The 20,754-nt window shown below is 36.9% G+C and overlaps 1 protein-coding gene across 1 annotated transcript in view; it reads left to right on the forward strand.

Annotated features, from left to right (window-relative positions):
* Positions 1-299: 299 nt before the first annotated feature.
* Positions 300-20,754, forward strand: part of LOC134530110 (uncharacterized) — a 113,633-nt gene continuing 93,178 nt past the window's right edge. The window contains exons 1-2 of the mRNA XM_063364717.1: positions 300-381; positions 11,763-11,952. Coding sequence (XP_063220787.1) covers positions 313-381; positions 11,763-11,952 — 259 coding nt within the window. The 5' untranslated portion in view covers positions 300-312. The remainder of the gene's footprint in view (positions 382-11,762; positions 11,953-20,754) is intronic.

A 20,754-nucleotide genomic window follows, 5' to 3' on the forward strand; every position in this document is an offset into this window, starting at 1 on the left:
GTATATTGTTAGCCAACAGCAGATGCAGCTCAAAGGTAAAAATATTTGCATTTTACCCTAGCACGAAGTGAAAACGTGAATCTTCCTGGTCTCTACCTACATTTGACGGGGAAAGGTTTTTGAAAAGGTGCTGGCAGCAGGGATACGGAATAGCATCTCGCCAGGTGAGGCGTCGGTGCGTCGGTGCGGCAGAGGGGCAGTTGGGCCGGTGTTGCCCCGCGGCGCCGCGTGGCGAGGCGTGTCTCCGCCGGCCGCCGAGGTCGCTGGAGCTGTGTGCCGCTGCGTCAGTCCGAGCCACAGCGCAGCAGCAGCATGGGCCAGCCAGTCCTGGACCTCCTGAGGCTCATACTGCCGCTCGCCCTGGAGAACATGTCCGTCCAGGTGAGGACTAGTCCTTAGTCACCTCCGCGGTACTCCGCATACCCGGCCAAACCTGCTGACTTGTCTCGACTGCGTAGCTTGTGATTCAATACGTCTTTCATCGAGGGTCTTCAATTGACCAACACTCCTCTGACAATAGCAGTAGAAGCACAAAGGAATAATTAATTTAATTTAACCTTATCACGAAATTAATCCGCGAATTTTTCCTGTCTCTACTAATCGTCTGTGTTTCATGATTGGTGTAAAATTGTCCAGGTACAAGCCCTGCTGCCAGTTGCACTGATAACTCCAACTCACAACAAATTACTTCGTTTATAATAATAAATTCCCCACGGAATAAATTTATATGGAACCTAATTCGTACACTTAAAATCCGCGCACATCAATTTGCAAACTATGGCCACACACCATTAATTATTTCAAATAAAGCTTCTTAATCGCCGCCTTCTTTGATTTTTAAATTTTTTTGACGTGACAACGTCTAATAAATCGATAAACGCCGTCTGCACGCACAAAAAAGTGTCCCGTTACGCACATTATTCCGTTACACTGTGTCCCGTTACGCTCATTGTACGCTTGCGCCTCATCTATCTCTCTTCCACTCGACTGTTTATAAAGTGAAGTGAAAAGTTAATGTGGTTTTCATTGGTTATTACAACAACAATTTCGGCAATAAAGGCTAATTATTCTTGCATTTTAAAAATCTGATTACTAGTATAATTTCAAGTATTTATTCTTTTATTAATAAAATAAAAATGATTCACTTTTATTCATAAAGTATGCAATCATTTCATCAATGTTTTGTTATGACGTTGTCACGTTAAACTATCGTCCGTAAACCGACTTTACAGACAACCAATTTTTTTTAGTTAAACTTCTTTGCTGAGTTGGCTACAATATTTGAGCGTTTAGAAATTTGCGATCGTATGAGGGGAATAGTTAGGTACGTGGTGGGGGAACCGGTAGAGGAGGAGAGTGCGTCAGCGGCGACGCCACTCCAACGCATGCACTAAGAATCGAAAGTTTAGAATGCAATGGGGGAATAGATTCGTAGCGTAGAATGCTATATGCTTGTCGTAATGCCGGAAGAACATATGGCAGGGCAGAGGTAGAAATGACGCATCACAGCCATGATGCTAAGGAAATCTCGTAACGCTGATTGGGTTCGTCTACTCCTCAGTTTTCGTATCAGCTATCGTTGACACTAAAATTTTTCCTTTATTTTTTTTTTATAAGAGATTATACCCGCATACTTACTATTCTCAATTATTATCGTCTGTTTAGTAAAAAATACTAATAATGTAATAATTTATCTCTATCTTTACCTAATAAGCAAGAAGTTTCAATTCTGTTACGTGTGGAATCCACGCACACACATTTTTTTATCTATAATTCTAATTTTAAACTACTTATCCTAATTTTTAGCATGTATAGGCCTAAATAATATCTCCCAGACCTTCTATACCTTGTTGCAAACACATATTTACTAACAGACTCTAGTCCGTAAGCGCCGCGAGGAAATAACTTATTATTTCATGCATTAACCACACCAGTTCACAACTGTTGACTTCAACATGTACCAAAACGCTAAATTCCTATACCATGTTAAACAAAACCAAAATATCACGGAGCTTTATTGCAAGCGGTATCAAAATATTTTAAATGTCAAGATGGCGAGGTCTAATCCCCATTTAATAATATCTCTCCGTTCAAACCTAACAGAAGTAGTCTTCAAGACTAGAGGCTGTGAGAAGCATTCCGCCGCCTGGAGCTCCCAGCCAGACCTCGGAGCTAGGCTCTTGGGTTCGCCAGGGCGATTAGGATAGTGCAGTTACCGTCAGCAGAGACTGCACGCAGTTGCTTTATCAAGCGACTAGCTGCCCGACCCGGCTTCGCACGACTATACTAATGGGAAAAAATTAAGCCACATCTCCCATTTCCAGTAATGGTAAACAAAAAAAATTCAGTGAAAATTTATTACAATGCTGTATAATGTACCGGAGAGAAAATGAATAGCACCGATGGTTGCCCGACTCGTGCACGCAACGTACAACTGATGTACCCGTACTTCGCTACGGCAGTCTACAGGCAGATCACTCTTGCGCCGCTCATTATACATGCTCCTCCTTGTGGGTACGCCACTGCCGCGCGATGCCCGTTGCCATGGAGACGCAGAAGGCATGAACAATGCAAAATCCTTTTTTTATGTAGACAAAGTACCCACTGTTGCTTGGTTTTAACCACCCATGGGATCTAACTTTCGGAAAATGTCATCCTGCGTAATATAAGGAACATTACTGTGAAGTTTCAAGCCTGTAAAATATATATTTGAAAAAAAGGGCAGTAAAAAACAAATTAAACACAGAGAGAGGAAAAAAAAACAATAGTTTATGTTTGCGATTTAAAGTGATAAAAATTATTTAAATACTAATTGAACTCTTATGAGGGTACTGATTGCTTCATTGTTAATATCACACATGTGTTTTTTACTTGTATGGGAAAATTAAGAATGATAATGCATCTAGTGCGTGGCAACAATGTTAATAGGCAATAGCGCCTGCGGCATTGTCAACACACACTTCGTACGTGTACTGCATGTTTTATCTAACCCCCTCCAACGCATTTGATTCTAAATTGTACTTTTAGTAAGGATCCCTAATGTTATTGATAATATAATATAGCCTATAGCCTTCCTCGATAAATGTACTATCCAAAACTGAAATAATGTTTCACATCGGACCAGTGGTTCCTGAGATTAGCGCGTTCAAACAAACAAACAAACAAACTCTTCAGCTTTATAATATTAGTATAGATAACTACGAGCCCACTGCGGGCGCACCTCTTACATCAAGCTTATGCGGAAGCACACGCTTCCTGAACGACTCGGCCTTGACTTCACCTGCAGATGGCCGCCAAATACAAGGAAGAAATCGCTGGAGTGAGCTCACCTTACTGCAGTCTAATGGGTAGAGCCCGGAAAAATTCGCGGATTCATTTATTGAAATGATAGAATTTTAAATACATACTTTTGTGCTTCTTCTGGTATTGATTCAATGTAAATCTGGATGACTGTGGGCCAATTAGATACTCAACTATTTAAGGATAGAATCACAATTTACCCAGCTGAGACGCCTCAACAAGCAACAGCCAATGAACAGGCGACTTTTTCCCGAGTATGCAAAGGATCGTGGAGTCCATCCTGGAGGTAATTGAATCCGCGAATTTTTCTATTCACTACAAATGGGCGATAAGATTATTTCGCATAAAATTCCGGCCCTTACCGATCAGTTATCCAGCATCGAAGCAAGATTTGGCAACTATTAAGATAAGGCTTTACCAACTTGTTGATTCAGTTGTGTCCTTATATTTTCATGGAACTACTTTTTATATAGGGAATGTTTCTAGGAATCTTGCACTATACAAGCAAATCATTTTGTGTTTCAAAGCCAAATGTGTTGAAAAATTTGTTTATATGTTGTCTGCTATTTACTAAGAAGTCAGTCAAACGTCCACCATTAAAATGTTTGCTTGACTATTTGTGTTATTGTCACCTACCTAAATTTATTTTCTTGGTTTACTCGTACAAAACTGTTTTTTGTGAATTATTTTAAAATCATTTTCTTTACAAAAAAAATCTAAAATAAAAAAAATCGAGGTCAAGGAACTTAAAGGCGAAGAATACAAAATAACGCCCTAACTTTGTGAAGTACCTACTGCATGGAATTTATAAATAGTTTTCCGTAAAATTAAAAATTAAATTCAATGCTCAGACCATACCCATTTTCGGAAAGTTTTCATACCGAAAACTAAGTATTGCCTAATTTATCAAGATTTTAGTTCTAATTTATTTATTTTTTTAAATAACTGAAAAACGTAAAAATAAATAATGGGTGTTCCCATAATTTAATAAATTCACTCAGCGTCACAGTAATAAAAAACAATTGTCTAAATAAAAATAGATCTAACAAGTGATAAAAAGATAATCCCTATATAATCAATAGTGTTCAAAATAACACCGAATAAAACCACAGCGTTATTTCCCTCAAGGTGGAATCATAAACACTCTCCTTTACAAGTCCTCTATAAAAATCATGTAAAATTAGTATGGATTTAAACAATTTTATAGTGTTCCAAAAAGTGCATAAATCTGCATAATGTCTCAAAAAAAATCGAGCTTTCACTTAAAATTACAAAACATTAAATTACTTATCAAAAAATATAAAATTATTTTACTGAATTCAATTGCAGACAATAAAATTAAGCAGATGATAAAGAACCTGAGGAAAGAAAACCACTGCGTGAAGGCCGATTAATAAATGCAATTTCAAATATGAGAACATTTAATTTTTTAGGTCATGTTGTATAGAAAAATTATTGACTTGCTGATGCATTTCAACCTCACAGTCTGAGTGCCCTTGTGTTATTCAGAGGTTTTCAGGTTCTCAAAATATCAACAGAATTTTCATCTTTACTGGGGAAATACTGTCACTGACTAAAAAATAAAAAATCTGCTTCTGAAAGCCTCGCGAGGAAAGAGGATTAAACACAGTCTCCCAAAAGCCAGCCCGCTCGCACAGAAAGCGACCGCTTCTGTTCAGTGCAGGAGACGTGAACACCTTCATTGCCTTAAGGTGGTAGTTTCTTAAAGTACTTTTCTTCTAACATTTCATGTTTTTTCACGTGATTTTAAATCAATTCATAATAAAGCAATATGTAATAGTTTATAAAAGTTTTTCTCCAACCAAACAATTCCTTATTAAATGTCTTCATGATTAGAAAGGAAAATACTTATGTTAGTTCTAGCATTTACTTAAAGCATGAAATGATGAGCACAGAGAGAAAGGTTTTGTGAGAAAAACAAATAATAGTTCCTCTAGGCGAAACAAAAATTAATTTAATTAAAAAAACATTTCTTTAACTATAACAAAAAAAGGTTATGTATTACAAAATTTATTTTATACCCCTAACGAATTATATTGTTGAGTTGACAAATCCTTTTTTTTCAGGCCTACCAAATCTTTCCTATATATAAATAATATTTTTTTAATAAACCGTTTGTATATATTGGTCATATAAAAAAAAATTGTTGAGGCAAACAAACCTTTATTTTAGTGTGTTATAATGTTTTGGATTAACTGTTTATATGTAGCCTTCGTCTTAAAACTATTTATTTTTAGTATAATATAATATTATACACTGAAAATAGAAGGTTTTAACACAAAGGCTTTCTAAGAACGGTTAATTCAAACTGTATATCAAATAATTTCGTGCTCTCAGTAAGTGGTAGGACTGAAATGAAAATTTTCCATTCAATAGTTCATGAAAACAATTAAATAAGGACTTTTTAAGTAATGAAAAACCTCTCGCAAACAACTAAATATTATTACATTATGGAATGATTTAGGATCATGTGCAGAAAAGCGAAACATTAGAAGCAAAATAATTAAGATATTACCCCTTTAAAGGTGTGGCAAGTCCCCGAAGGGCGATTACAGAGGGGTGAGTCAAGGGCCCGGTAACCCCAAACTAAACACATTTTATACATACATACAGCCAGCCATCTTTAGCTGCAGGTTCACGACGAAAAAAAATAAAAAATAAACTTACGATCTCAAGTGCTTCTCAAAGCTGATACACATTTTCAGGTGTTGGAGTTGAACTACTGATTTATTTCACGTAATTAATTATTAAGATGGGAAAATAAGCACCGGGATGATTTTTAAATGAACAAAGTTCTGCAACCAACGCAAAAAAATTCGCGCTCTTAGAATAATTATTTCATTAAAACAATGGATGATAACACCTTTATATCCAAAGCATTTTTGTGACGTGCTGTTACACTCAAAATTTGAATTAAATAATTTTACGACAGTGTCATGTATGAGGTGATTGCGGGAATTATAATTTAGGAAATTTAATCATTTAAACTTTATGATAATTGTAAATTTATACCTTAACATAAAATCAACTCTAAAACTACAAACATATTTTGTACTAACACTTAGTTTGGATTCTTGCCCAGGCTATGTGATGTTACAGTACCTGCATTTGTTTAGGATATTTGTTAAATGTGCCCTGAATAGTTTCCCGGTATTAACTGTACGCATTAATAAGTTCATTAAATTAAATTCAAATAAATTGTTGCATATAAAAGGTATTCTTGTATAAAATATCAATGAAAAAAAATCACTAATTTTCATAACGCGACAAGAAATATATAGTATATAGAAAACAAGTATTTCGAAAGTAAAAAAATAACCACAAAAATGAGTTGTACAGATATACAATATTTTTATTGTAGTATTTCAAGCTATTACTTGGCAACAGGTTACCAAAGGAATCTTTTGAAAAAAATGCAAAAATGTATTTTTATAAGTAAACATTATCCAGGCACTTTGAGTTTTATCTTAGATATTATTATGTGCAAAACTTAGTGGTTCATTTCCCACTTTAAAAACGTATACAAGCCTTGGAAAAACCGTAAGACCCCGTAAGTTCATCAACTATATCTTTATTATGAACCTCCAGACGATGTTTGTCTGTTAAATTTCGATTCATCGTGTAAACATATTTAGGAAATTCCTGTTCAATTAAATGATTCCACGCATTTGACAATAATATAGTCGCAGATAAGTCTGTAATAGATCTCATGTAGTTACGAAGATTTTTGTTATTACAAAAATTTTTGTGTGCGCACGTGCATAGAGTGTGGTATTCTTCTACATACGCGCTGTTAAATTTGTTCCATACAAACACATATAATATCCAGATAGGTTTTAAAAATATTATTTTTATATAAGTCAAGCTACAATATTATATATATTGCATATATTGTTTTATAGACCGAATACGACAAAAAAAATCGTCTTTAAGTTAAAAAAATTCTTTCACTTTTATGAAGTTTCATTATTTCACAAGGACACATGATTGGTTTTATTTAAAAAATAATAATATTTCGTATGATATAGCAATACTTGTAACTAAAACCGAAGAAATACGACTGACTGTGTTCTTGGCTTACGCCGACTAAACCGTTACATATGTAACATAATACTCATGCATTTCAGGTACGTGGTTTACATGTGCATTAAAATTATGCAATCATATATATCTCGTATATAAACCTTTTTTAAAAAAAATTAAGTGTCCGTCTCACACGAAATGTTGGATGTCTGATTTTACTGTCGCAACTATTATTTGAGGGCTTTTCCTATAAATTTATCAAAATAATCCTCTTGCATTTAATGTTTCATCTCAAGTTTTCCCAACATATATTTAGGCCTACTAAATATCAACTACAACGGTAAGAAGTCAGGCAAGTTCATAACTATCACTACTTCATGTGTTCTTGCAAGCTGAAAATAATGTTGAATATAAATGTGGCAACAAAATTTGTGACCCAAAAACCAATTCAAGAAACAATTCAGAAAAGGTAATACTAGGTAATATCTTATTAAATAGTTAAGACAAGAAAAATATTTCATAGAAGAAGGCTTTTAGACTAAGCCTTAATCCAGGCCTTCTGTAACAATTTTTTCCCACAATCACAGAGACAAAATTTATGTAATTTAAAAAATATATTCCCGTTGAAACCAATTGCGAAGAAAAAGTTTGTAATATACAAAAAATATATTGTAAATTTGTACACCACATGGCTAAGGTTATTTTGGCATACATAAAATACGTTTTTTGAGATAATACTTAGTATTTATAACGAAAATTGGCGCCAAATTTATATTTCATTTAAAAACAATTTTTTTAACCATGAAAAAATTAATCGAATATTTAATAATTAGATTTTATTTTGTTTTATTATGCTAATTAATGTGATCAGTTAATACTGGAAGGCTACTTAGGAAATGGTTTAAAAATGACTAACTATTGGAGGAACTGGAACAACACATAGTATAAATGTCCAAGTAAGAATCCGAACCCAGTATTACGGCGAACACTATTTTGTAGTGATACAGTTGTTTTTATATAAATGCCCATGTCTAAAATATCTTTTGTTTTGCATGAATATTTATGTTCAACTTACAAATGATTATACAGTGTAGCTGGGATTAAAAATTAAATTAGATAATTATCAGTGCATGTAGTCTTCTAAAAAAACTTGCAGGGTAAAATTAATAAGCCACTCATGCAAAGCAGGGTACCAGAGTAAGTGGGTAAATAAATATGTCACGTGACCCGCTAACAGTCTTCGACGAGAGATGGGATTAGCGCAAACAACCAAACCCTACGGACGTCTCATCATAAACATCTGTCTCGCTAGAGATTAGCTCTGTTGACAGATTTGAAGTCGTTAAATGAAGGACATTAAAAAACAATATTGTTCTACGACGGACTAATGTGCTGATCCACATGCAACGTAAATATTGAGAATACTTTACTTTCATTTTTGAGGAAAGCAGATTATTTTACGATCCATTCTTTGTTTACTTATCGTATACAAATTCCTGACAAAATTGGTTCATTGTATACTTAGTTTTTTTTATTAAAATGATAAAATTATTTTTGGCCTTCAGCAGCATCAAAAGCATGATTACCAAAGTAAAACCAGCCATAGATAAGTTTCAATGTCAAAACTGTATCAGATCCCCTGCGAATGTGGTTGTGTGTATATTGGAGAAACTGGCAGGCGCTTTCAACACGCATTAAGGAGCACAAAAATTACTTAAAGAAGGGTGAAACTCAGAAATCTAGACTTTCCGAACATGCCTGGGACCATAGCCATAGAATACTCTGGAACATTGCTACACCACTCATACAGGAAGAACACCCAATAAAAAGGAAACTTAAGGAATCAGCATTTATTATCAGCAATAGCAATACATATTATCAGTAAACAAAGCATTGAATGAAAAAATATATTTATACCTTTAATTTAAAAAGAAACCAATTTATTTCACAACTCAGGTGCAAACCAACAACCCTCACAGCAATACATCAGCCAATAATATCACCCCTTTTGTGCATGACCAATGAGGATATCCCTCGGCTGCCATTGGCTGTGCATCGAGAGGAGCCCTAACATATATGTATAAATCCATGGTTTTCCATCGCTTCGGGAACTGACATCTGTTCCCGTCATCAGGCACAAACAGACTGATATTGGACAATACAATCGTGTCCAATGTCAGTCTGTTTGTGCCTGATGACGGGAACAGATGTCAGTTCCCGAAACGTCGCAACTGTTCTCATTGGAAAAATTCTGTGTTTTCAGTGCTATCGTCTTTGTGTTGTCCATTATACTTGTTTATACTCATCGCTGTGTTTATGTTTGCTGCCTTGTTCAGGTTTGTTGTCTGCCTGCATTTAATCTGACTCGTCGTTGCTAGCCCACTGTGTTTGTCTGTGTTGTTATATTATTTTTCCATGACTAATTCCCTTCACAGGAATTCTTGTCCTGTATGACATTTATATGTTGAACATTTTTGTCCGTGCTGTTGTCGTTGTGTTTTCCATAATACTTGTTTAATTTCATCGTTGGTTCCGTTTGTCCGACATCAGCTGATTCAGTCTTGTTTACTGTGAATCTTTTGTCTTCATATTTTTATTTATTTTTGATTTTCGGAATTTTCCCATGACAAACAGTGCAAAGCTGCAATGAGGTTTGTCCAAAAAACTTCGTTAAATCTATTTAATACAGTTTAATATTTTTCCTGCTGTAGCTATAGACCAGCAAATTTTCGGGTTTATTTAAAAACAATTTGAAATAAAAAACATGAATGTTATTGAAAATAGTTCAATAGTTTTTTTAGACACGCCAAAAGCAGTCCAAAACCATTCTATTAACCCCAAAAAACAATGGTTGAATAATGTGCTAGTCATTCATTATTACGTTTTTAGGAAACCACACAGAATACACGAATAAAGCTCGAGTGAGCACAGCATCATTCAGTCTAGCCTGCAGGTCATCAAACCAGAAAATCGCAGAAACTCTAGCTATAACTGGAGACACGGTTATTTCGTAGATTTATTGGGTATAAAAGTGGACTTGGAGCACATATACACCTGCTTGACGTTGATGATTAGACTACAGTGATCTTGACACTCCCTTGACAAGATAAAATAAAGTAGTTACACAATCACGTGTACCATCCTCCAAATAATGTAAATTTGCTATCAACCAATAAGCATTTAAAAACTGCTTGAAAATGTATGAGAAAGTTGATTCTATTCAAGAATGAAATGAGTCTTCGAAATTATAACAGAAATGCAAAATTCACGGTACTATTTGGCAACACATTAGACTACAAACATGGAAATATATGATATATATATATATATTTTGTTTGTTCATACGAAAAGCCAAAATTATTTTTGGATTAATTTTATTCCAGGCTTAACTTTTCTTGTGTACGTGTACAAAACAACCCATTTTGAGGTGCTCATTGGTCGATAAGGTCACATCCTTTTGGGACTGCATGTGGTTGGGTGACCACTTCTTCTCCTTGTTTATATCTGGCTCAGGGTGGTCAAGTTCCTAGAACACGGTACCAGTTGTCAAAGTGAAGCAGTTTTATATGTGCTTCAAGTCTACTTTGCCAACTTGTAATCCGCAAAATACTCATCGTTCTGTTATTAAGCAGTGGCATCGGACAAACAGATAATTTTCACGAAAAAAATAATTATTTAATTTGGAAAGTGATTGCAACGATAAAAAATAAATGTTAAAAAAATATGTTCATGCTCGTTGAAAAATATTCTTAATTTTTACAATAACAGTATTAATTAACACTACAATTATCACCTTTTAATTATCTGATTGATTCGATTGTCACGGTTCGATCCTTGACGGATGCAAAAAAATTAATTTAAATTACAATTAAAGTGACAGGCTTGAGAAATAAAACAACAAAATTACAAATAAAAATTAATTACATAATTTCTACTCTACTACAGGAACACTTGTAAAAGTTAGCAAAATTATAAACATTTAGTTCTGCATTGGCGCGAACTGACTGATTCTCAACTCCAATCGGTTTATTGAAGAAAGAGACCAGCCAGATCCTTTACTGTAACGGAATTTATAAATATTTACAATTGTATGAATATTTATTATAGCTAGAAATACAGGTACCTATCCTAAATTTGTTTAGTAGACAAATATAATTCATAGGAAATGTACTTGTATGTTAATTAACGTATGTAATTTTATAGCTTAACATGCATTACTAGCCACTTAACCAGTTTGTGATATTTTCTAGTGCCATTTTAAAATCCATGAACGAGCGCAAAGTAAAGTTAATGTCATATATATATATATATATATATATATTGGCTGCTGCCACGTCACACCTTTCCGCCATTTTGGATTCGAAAATTATTTCGGTCATGGGGAAGTTTCCGCGAGTGGTTTTGTCTGCACGCCGCAGTCGCCGTTCGTGCACGACCTGCTGCCGGCCAGCGGCGAGGCGGTGCACCGGCCCTCGGGCTGGAACCTGTACTCGCCCGGGCCCACGGCGTGGGACTGGAGCCTGCGCGACGCCAACGGCACCACCTGGCGCTGGGAGGTCCCCCAGGGCACCTGGGACACCTGGCTCTGGGGCGCCGACCGCGACAAGTGTGAGTCTCGACCCACCCTCTACACACAGGGAGGACCGCTGCCTATCCAGTCACAGCGCAGGAAACCGATTGCCAAGGCAGATACAGTAACTTTTTTTTTTGCATGCATCAATAGTGTTTTATGAAAAAGGACGCATAATTTTATTTTTGACGTGACAACGTCTAATAAATCGATGAACACTGGCTGCACGCACGAAAAATTGTCCCACTACGGATGTTCCACTACGGATGTCCCACTACGGATGTGTTTTTAATTTTTTTTTCTCCTAACCTAACTAAATCTAGTGTTTTTTTTGGGAGGGGTCTGGGTTAGGGAAAACTCTAGGTGCGTCCCAGGCCGAAGCCTTTACGTCTATTCATGCTGGGTTTAAGCCATGCAGACAAGGGAGCATGCATCGTGTGCTTGTTCGGGGATTGGCCAGCAATGGCTGCAATTGGCACCATGACTAACTCCGATTTTTTTTTGTACTTGTAAAAATAAATACGGCGCACGCAGCATTTCAAAAGTAATAAATATATTTGAATTAATGAATGCAAATAAAAGTAAATTTATTAATTAAATTGTACATTTCATTTCACTCCTATGTATCCATACAAAATAGTGATAATTCAATTAAATTGTTTCAATTTTATTCATAAAAGTATGCAGAGGTAGATTTTATCATATAAAAGATAGAAAAATTTAAAAAAAATTTCTTCCTCAAAAAATATAATATTCTTAATGCCTAAATGGTTTGGTTGCAAAAACGTATTACGGCTCAGTCTCACGCCGAATATATTTTCTTTTCATCTGGATAAATCATTTCATCAATGTTTTGTTATGACGTGGTCACGTTAAACTATCGTCCGTAAACCGACTTTACAGACAACCAATTTTTTAATTGATGTTTCATTCAGGCATGATTCTTTTAAATTATGTAAAAGAAAACAGATTATCAAATAATCGGACTGGATTTTGTTTAATTTGGCTTTTTTAATGCGCGCAGTTAAGACTAGAAAGATATTCAGAGAACGGTTTTTCAGATAACTTTAACTACTGGAGGTACTGGGGCAACGCGAATAAGAATCCGAACCCAATATCACAAAGAACACTATTTTATAGTGATGCAGTTGTTTTCATGTAATGTGTAAATGTACAAATTACAAATTTACAAACATCTGTAATTTTACATGAATGATTCTGTTCCATTTACAAAAACAAATAGAGTGCAGTGACCCGCCAAAATATGTGACCTTGTCATCGACCACTGAGCACTCTTGAAAGGTTAGATTACAGGCAAGTCGAGTCCAGTCTGGTGTGAAATGAATCCGCGGAATAACAGGGGCTCTGAATAAAACCAATAATGAGCGAGTCAAGTCTTTGTCATTTTTCATGTGACAAAACTGACAGTTCCTCAAAAGTAGTACCGCTGCCCTTGTTGCCCTGGCAACTTTTTTCTACACGTCCACGTATGATTAAGAGTGTTTGTAAATCAAAATTATCTATTTCCTTACAAGTGATAGTTGAGATAAAGTTCTCCACTAGCAGCTACCATTCTTGCAAACTGGGAAATTTCAGACAACTTGAAGGACACAGACTAAAATATAACAACTCATTAAACTATATTAATGTATGACTGCGCCAGTGGTTTCTATCTTGTAATTGGTGGTCGTTCGCAATAGAAGCCATTGCCTTATTTGGCTGGGCCGTTCAGAACGCGTTTGCTTCCGCACAGAAATTCTGTGATTCGTGTGCAGACAGTGTGCGTGTACAAGAAAGGAACACTACCAATCATGAAACACAGACGATACTACAGTGTTTACACAAAGCTAGTCTTGATACCATTTCGCGATAAATACATGCCACTGGCAATTATTCGTAGATTCCTTTCGTGATATGCTTAAATTCAAATAATTCTATGCTTCGTCTGGTATAGGTTTACTATTAATCTAGAGGAATCTTGGCCAATTTAAGACCCTCAATCACAGGTCACCCAGTTGAGACGCCCCACAAGTCCGCAGCCAATGAACAGGCGACTGTCGCCCTAATGTGCTGAGGATCGTGGATTCCATCCTGGAGGTCACTGACCCACGAAATTTTTCAGTCTCTAATTATTCGGGATAAAATTTCGATTATAAATATTTACGCGAAATTTCACAAACAGCAGATGATGACCCTAGCCATTGATAACACATACTGTCTTAAAGTCTATCAAAGAGTTTAATTCTCTGAAAAATTACAGGTGTATATTAACTTTTTTTTTACTACATTAGGGGTGTGACAATACAACTGTGATCCAATTGATGACGCCTCAAAACACCAAAGTGTTCGGAGTTCTAACTGTCCGTAAATCAAATTGCTGAATAAATTCGTCTCTTCTAGCGATACAAAGGTTTTAAAACACAGAATACTCAGAAATACTATTTCTTGAACTCACAGAATACTCCTAAAATAATTTTGGCTAGAAAACATTCGTTGACGACTTAAACACATAACACAAATTGTGTTAATAAAACTTGCGCTTATCTTTCTCCAAGAAAAAAAATTATTCCAATTTTTTCTATTTTCCTTTTTTCTAAAATGTTGATGCATTGTCCGACATAATTTCCATCTGAAGAAAGTCGGGAGCGCTCCTTGAATACGGAACTAAGAAAGACACAACCTTGAAAGACGGAAAGCCCACTGTCGAGTTTGCATATTCAGTCGATGAGGACGCGCGGCTTGGCTGTTCATTTAAATCCCGAGAGATGGAGTTCTGGGAGATCTGGAAACCCCGAGGGAATGTGAAATGTGGCTTCACTCTTACTACTCCTCTGGCACTCGGAATGGGCTACGCATCATCTGTGTCACATTTTAAGGCACGGTATTCCAAGACACAAAAATATATTTAATTATTGAATATGCTACACATGTACCCTAAACGTATTTATAGTGTACGATAAGACACCGCCAGTCCCTTATTTTTAGGAAAAGTATTTTGATTTGCCGTTCTGTTGCCCAAATTCCGCGCGTGTGCAGAACTCACTTTAATGTTTATTTCTTCCAAATTTTTGGCCCGCATCTGGCGCCATTTTTTCGTACATATTAATTTTTGTGAACACAGTGGGACGTACCAAGCATGTTAGTGTGACAAATGAAATTTTGTGATAGCGATACTATCTGGAATACATTTTGTACACTTCAATGGTCATACAAAAAATAACAGCTTTTTAAAAAGTACTTGAGAATATTGGAAAGGACGTTCTATTTTTGTGTGATGGTGCTGCTATCTCTAATGTTTATTTTCCGTAACAATTGACTCGATAGTATTAATATGATGCGTTGGAACCAGTTTCTAGCCTTGCGCAGGGCACCGTTTATTAAAACGGCTGCTTATCTGTTTCCTTACTGGGATTCGGTATGGACACTTTCTGGAATACGGCCCATGAGTTAGCTACGGTCGTATCCCAACAAGGCAGTGCTTATTCACTACCTTACCCGAACGTTTTGGAATACCTCCCGAAGTGAGTCGGCGACTTCAATGTTGTAGCAAACTTGGAACCGCTTGCAAATAGATTCAGTGCTCGAGAAATGTGAACGGACAGAGACAGGGAAGTTTGCCGGTGACAATGCCCTGCAGTATAGACTCCATAGTCCTCTGCGTTACCGGGCCAGCGAAGTTTCATAAGGTGCTGAATTGGGAGAGTCCCAAACGAGTTTCTCATAGTTGGCACTTGTACTCTTTCGTTTCACTCACGAATTTGTCTTTATGGTTAATCCGTAATCGCAAATTATTATGAAAAAACTATTTATCAAATTAGATTATAGAAGCCCTATTTGTATTTGTTATAAATTAAATTAATTCTAGTGTGACCCGAATCAATTGGTTGGATAATCTATGCATATAAAGAATAGTTTTTATTTGTTTGTGTATTATACAGATATACAGTCTTACACAGCGATGCAATTTTGCATACTTGACATTCGAAACACGAGGAAGGTCACTGTCTACGTGGTAATTAAAGAACCTACCCTTTTAAGCAGAATAATGGTACTTCTTGATAAAATTTTTCTATTGCATTGTTAATGCTTTTTTGTCTCCATGGGAACGGCTTTTCATTGTTGATGCCTTCTGCGTCTCCTGGCAACATCCATTGCATTGTTAATGCCTTCTTAGTATTCATGGTAACTGTTTTTGCATTGTTGCCCTTTTATTTCAAGCGAGTGCAGTTTTGGATATCAACAAGGCAACAAGCGATATCACTTTGTGTGGCAGGGAATAACTTTGAAATTCCATTTTTTTTTCACATGAAACAACTATACGAGGCTGCTAAATATTCGCCACGCCAGGTAGTCTGTTGGTTTACTCTCTGGATGGATAAACGAAAAACATTGTGTTCCCTCAAGCTTTGCAATTAAAGGTTCAAAATATATTTTAAAATGTAAGCGAGTCTTTCAGTACTCGCCAAGGATGCATAACATCTAACCACGGTAACGAGCAAATTAATGTGTTCTCATGTTGAAAATACACTAGTCATATGAAATTTGGACGTGAAATTTAACTTAGAATTCTTTAAAATAATACCGAGGGCAATAAATTTATGCAAATTGTGTTTTAAACTATATTTCTAATCGCGAATCACACGTAGTTTCGGTACTCACAGCTAAAATTCGCTAATGCAGCAACTTAATTACCTACTGAATCATTTGATAAGCAGACCGAAATTTTAAATTATACAATAAAACGGCTTCGATAAAAGCGAAAAAAACTTGAAAAAATACTAAACACCAGCTTTGGACCTGAATTTTGACAAAAAAAATTAATTAAAACACCGCCTCTATTGTTAAAACTCATTAAACTGTTAAATTTTTGTCTGTGTAAACTTTGGCTCACGCCATCCGTGGTTACGCATTTCCGTTTGTTTATTTCCGTCGCATTCGCGGGATTACTCACATCAAATGCCGTATGCAGATTGATAAGACGTTAGTAGTATATAATAGTATTTCCGGAAACAGGATGCAGGATGTGGATTGTGATTGTCGGTCCACCATCTTGGATTTGTGACGTCACGGCGGCAACAATTCCTCAAAATTCCTCAAAAATGACTCAAAATGACTCAAAATTTCCCGTTTTAAGAAAAAATTTCCCGTTTTCGAGGGAAAAATTCCCGTTTCGAGGGAAAATTTCCCGATTTAGTCCTTAAAAATCCCAACGGCTAGAAATGTCCTGATAGAGGCTTAAGCATCCTTAACTCAAGCCTCAGTTAAGCCTCTATCAGGATGTGACCATGACCTTTGACCTTGACCCCGACGGCCATCTTGGATCCACCATCTTGGATGACGTCATTTCGTTTTCTCGAACATTCCGGCATTGTGTTATCGGCCATTTTGAATTATGACGTCACCGTTGCAATTTACGTTACGGCCGCCATCTTTAAATTTATTATCCAATTTTAATGAAAAAAAAATTTAAAATTATAAAAAAATCAAATAACATTTTTTTAATAACATATTTAAAAAACAAACATTTACAACATGGAGCTCGGAGTCCTCGGTTCGAACCCAACGAGTGCAAAAAAATAAAAATGGCGACCGATCCTTCCCTCGTGGTAGGTGCTGGCAGACTGACTCCCGCCACTTTTTATCATCATCTAGTATGACGTCATGGCCGCCATCTTGTCTTCGATGCTGGAAGCCATCATCGTTGTATCGTCGGCTAGAGTGCGCCGATGACATGTTAGTTTAATTCGTATCCGCTAGAGTGCAGTAATCATTTATTACTGTGACACCCGCCATCTTGACATTTGGCCGCCATATTGAAAATCCGTAATTATTTAGCTAGAAATTCGGGAAAAGTTCCAAAATTCATTAAATAAATCACTCATTAATTTACATATTGATTCGATCGATTACCGTCCTCGGTTCGATACCCGATCGATGCAATAATGTTTAATCTTATTTAAAAAATAATAATTTCAATATACCATGTTCAACATTCGTAAAGAGTCTCTAAATCCTCTACGACCACCATCCTATCAGACATCAAGACAACCATATTGGAAATGTGTAATTTTAATGCTAGAGATCCGGGAAAAAGTTCAGAAATCATTAAATAAATTTCCGATCAATATACTGATTAATTAAATCGACTAAGGTCCTTGGTACGATCTAGGATGATGCAAAAAAATAAATATAACATCAATTTAACATAATAGTAACAGGTTCGAGGAATTAAACACCGCAAGTTCTTTTACAAACATAATATTTATTACATAAATTCTATTCTACTACAGGATCACTTACGAAAGCCAGCAATCTTATAATCATTTAGTTCCACAGCGGTGTGAAATGACTAATTCTTAGCTCCAAATTGTTTATACTAGACAGAGACCAGCCAGAACATTTACAGACATAGTCCACCTCTTCTTGACAGAGTTTCTGGATACCGTTTTTAACAGTTTGCTTCACATCGTTAGAACTGTAAATTACTGCAGCCGATGTCTTGAATGCACACTTCTCCACTTTGTCATCGAACGGATATGGTTTTCCATATATACAGTCCAACCACCAGTTATATTTCAAAGGTCCGTTTGTTGCTACATCATCAGTAAGCTGATTGATTATCTTCTGTCTGATATCGTCAAGAAAATTACAAATGTCCTTCGACTCACCGAACGTATTTAGATAATAGTAGTCTTTCAACGTTCCACGAAATGCAGACTGCGCCAAGTAGAAGCCATTATCGTTCACTTGTAATGCTCCGAACACAGTCTTAGGTTTAGTTCCATGTGCAGACGTCATAACAATCGGTTGCCGGGCATCTGTTTTTTTGGTTGTACGCTTTCGTGTCTCCAATCTAAAGCGAGGAGTCTAAATGTCGGCAGGTAGTTCAGCAGTAGGAGCACAGACTCCACCTTTACATTTTTTCGCATGATGTCGCAAACTGTCAATTCGAGTAAACCATTTAAGGCACTCATCACATCGAAACTTCATGCGAGAAGATTCTTCGTGCATTTGCTCCGCTCATGTCTTCATGCATCATGGGAAAATGCGAACGACGTATCACAGTAGCTGCAAGGATACCGTGGTGATGAAGACGATCCTTTCATACCCGATCCAGATACAGGCGTTGCAACAGTAGTACCATTTCCAGGCATTCTCTTATGCACATCGATGCATCGTTGTTGCGCCGAAACCTTTACTTTCTGCCGCACAGCAGGACCTTTGCATGCCTTCATGTGCGTTTTCATATTATCTTTTCTGGCAAACTGCTTATGACATTTCTCACAAACAAACATTTTACGATATAGGTTCTTGGCACATTCGCTTCTCTCGTGCCGCCGAGAATTGCTGTTGTTTGAGAAAATCTTGCCGCAGTAAAACCACCGATGTTCGCTAGTTGTCAAATCAGCATCCATTGAAGTCTCCATCGAGGTCGTATCGTCGATCGTCGTGGTTTCATGCACATCCAGCTCAGTAGTCATTAAGCTATCTTCTGCTGGTGGTATCACATCTGTTGAAATCTCCTCCAATGTTGACGTCGTCGTCGTTGCCAACGGGATCTGCTCCACCATTGTCGTCGCTGACGTCAAGGTTCCCGTAGACGATGGTACAACGTGCATCGAGTTCGGCGTTAAAGTCGGTAAAGATGCCATCGAGTTCTCAAGAACAGGTAATTACGCGACTTATGCACCAGATGAAATAATCTAGGTGATCCTTACACCGTCGACGACAGTAACAAACTGAGCGACCTGCTGTCTAGGACTCGCTTATATACATGCACTGGATGGAATAATACGCAAGTCAAATCAAGAACCATTTACTATAATACTAGATTCAAAACAACATTAAAAATAGAAGGACCATCAACGAAAAGGCAGCACATTTGGAAGCACCGACAACGAAAAGGCAGCACATTTGGAAGCACCGACAACGAAAAGGCAGCACATTTGGAAGCACCGACAACGAAAAGGCAGCACCGACAACGAAAAGGCAGCACATTTGGAAGCACCGACAACGAAAAGGCAGCACCGACAACGAAAAGGCAGCACCGACAACGAAAAGGCAGCACATTTGGAAGCACCGACAAAGAAAAGGCAGCACCGCCAACGAAAAGGAAGCACATTTGGAAGCACCGACAAAGAAAAGGCAGCACCGCCAACGAAAAGGAAGCACATTTGGAAGCACCGACAACGAAAAGGCAAAACCGCCAAAGAAAAGACAGCACATTTGGAAGCACCGACAACGAAAAGGCAGCACCGCCAACGAAAAGGCAGCACATTTGGAAGCACCGACAACGAAAAGGAAGCACCATCAACGAAAAGGCCGCACCGCCAACGAAAAGGAAGCACATTTGGAAGCACCGACAAAGAAAAGGCAGCACCGCCAACGAAAAGGAAGCACATTTGGAAGCACCGACAAAGAAAAGGCAGCACCGCCAACGAAAAGGAAGCACATTTGGAAGCACCGACAACGAAAAGGCAGCACCATCTCCGAAAAGGAAGCACATTAATTTATCATTGACTCCAATATTCATTGGCTCCAATATTCATTGGCTCCAATATTCATTGACTCCAAATATCCATGAGCTCCAATATCAATTGGCTCGAATTGCTCCAAAAGGTTCCATCATCCTTTTGGCTCCAACAGTCTTTTGGCTCCGATAGTCATTGGCTCCAATAGTCATTGGCTACAATATTTATTGGCTCCAATAATCATTGACTGCAATATTCATTGGTTCCAATATTCATTGGCTCCAATATTCATTGGCTCCAATATTCAATGGCTCCAATATTCATTGACTCCAATATTCATTGGCTCCATCAGTCATTGACAACTACAGT

The sequence above is a fragment of the Bacillus rossius genome, chromosome 1 (assembly GCF_032445375.1).
Source record: "Bacillus rossius redtenbacheri isolate Brsri chromosome 1, Brsri_v3, whole genome shotgun sequence".
Lineage (NCBI taxonomy): Eukaryota > Metazoa > Arthropoda > Insecta > Phasmatodea > Bacillidae > Bacillus > Bacillus rossius.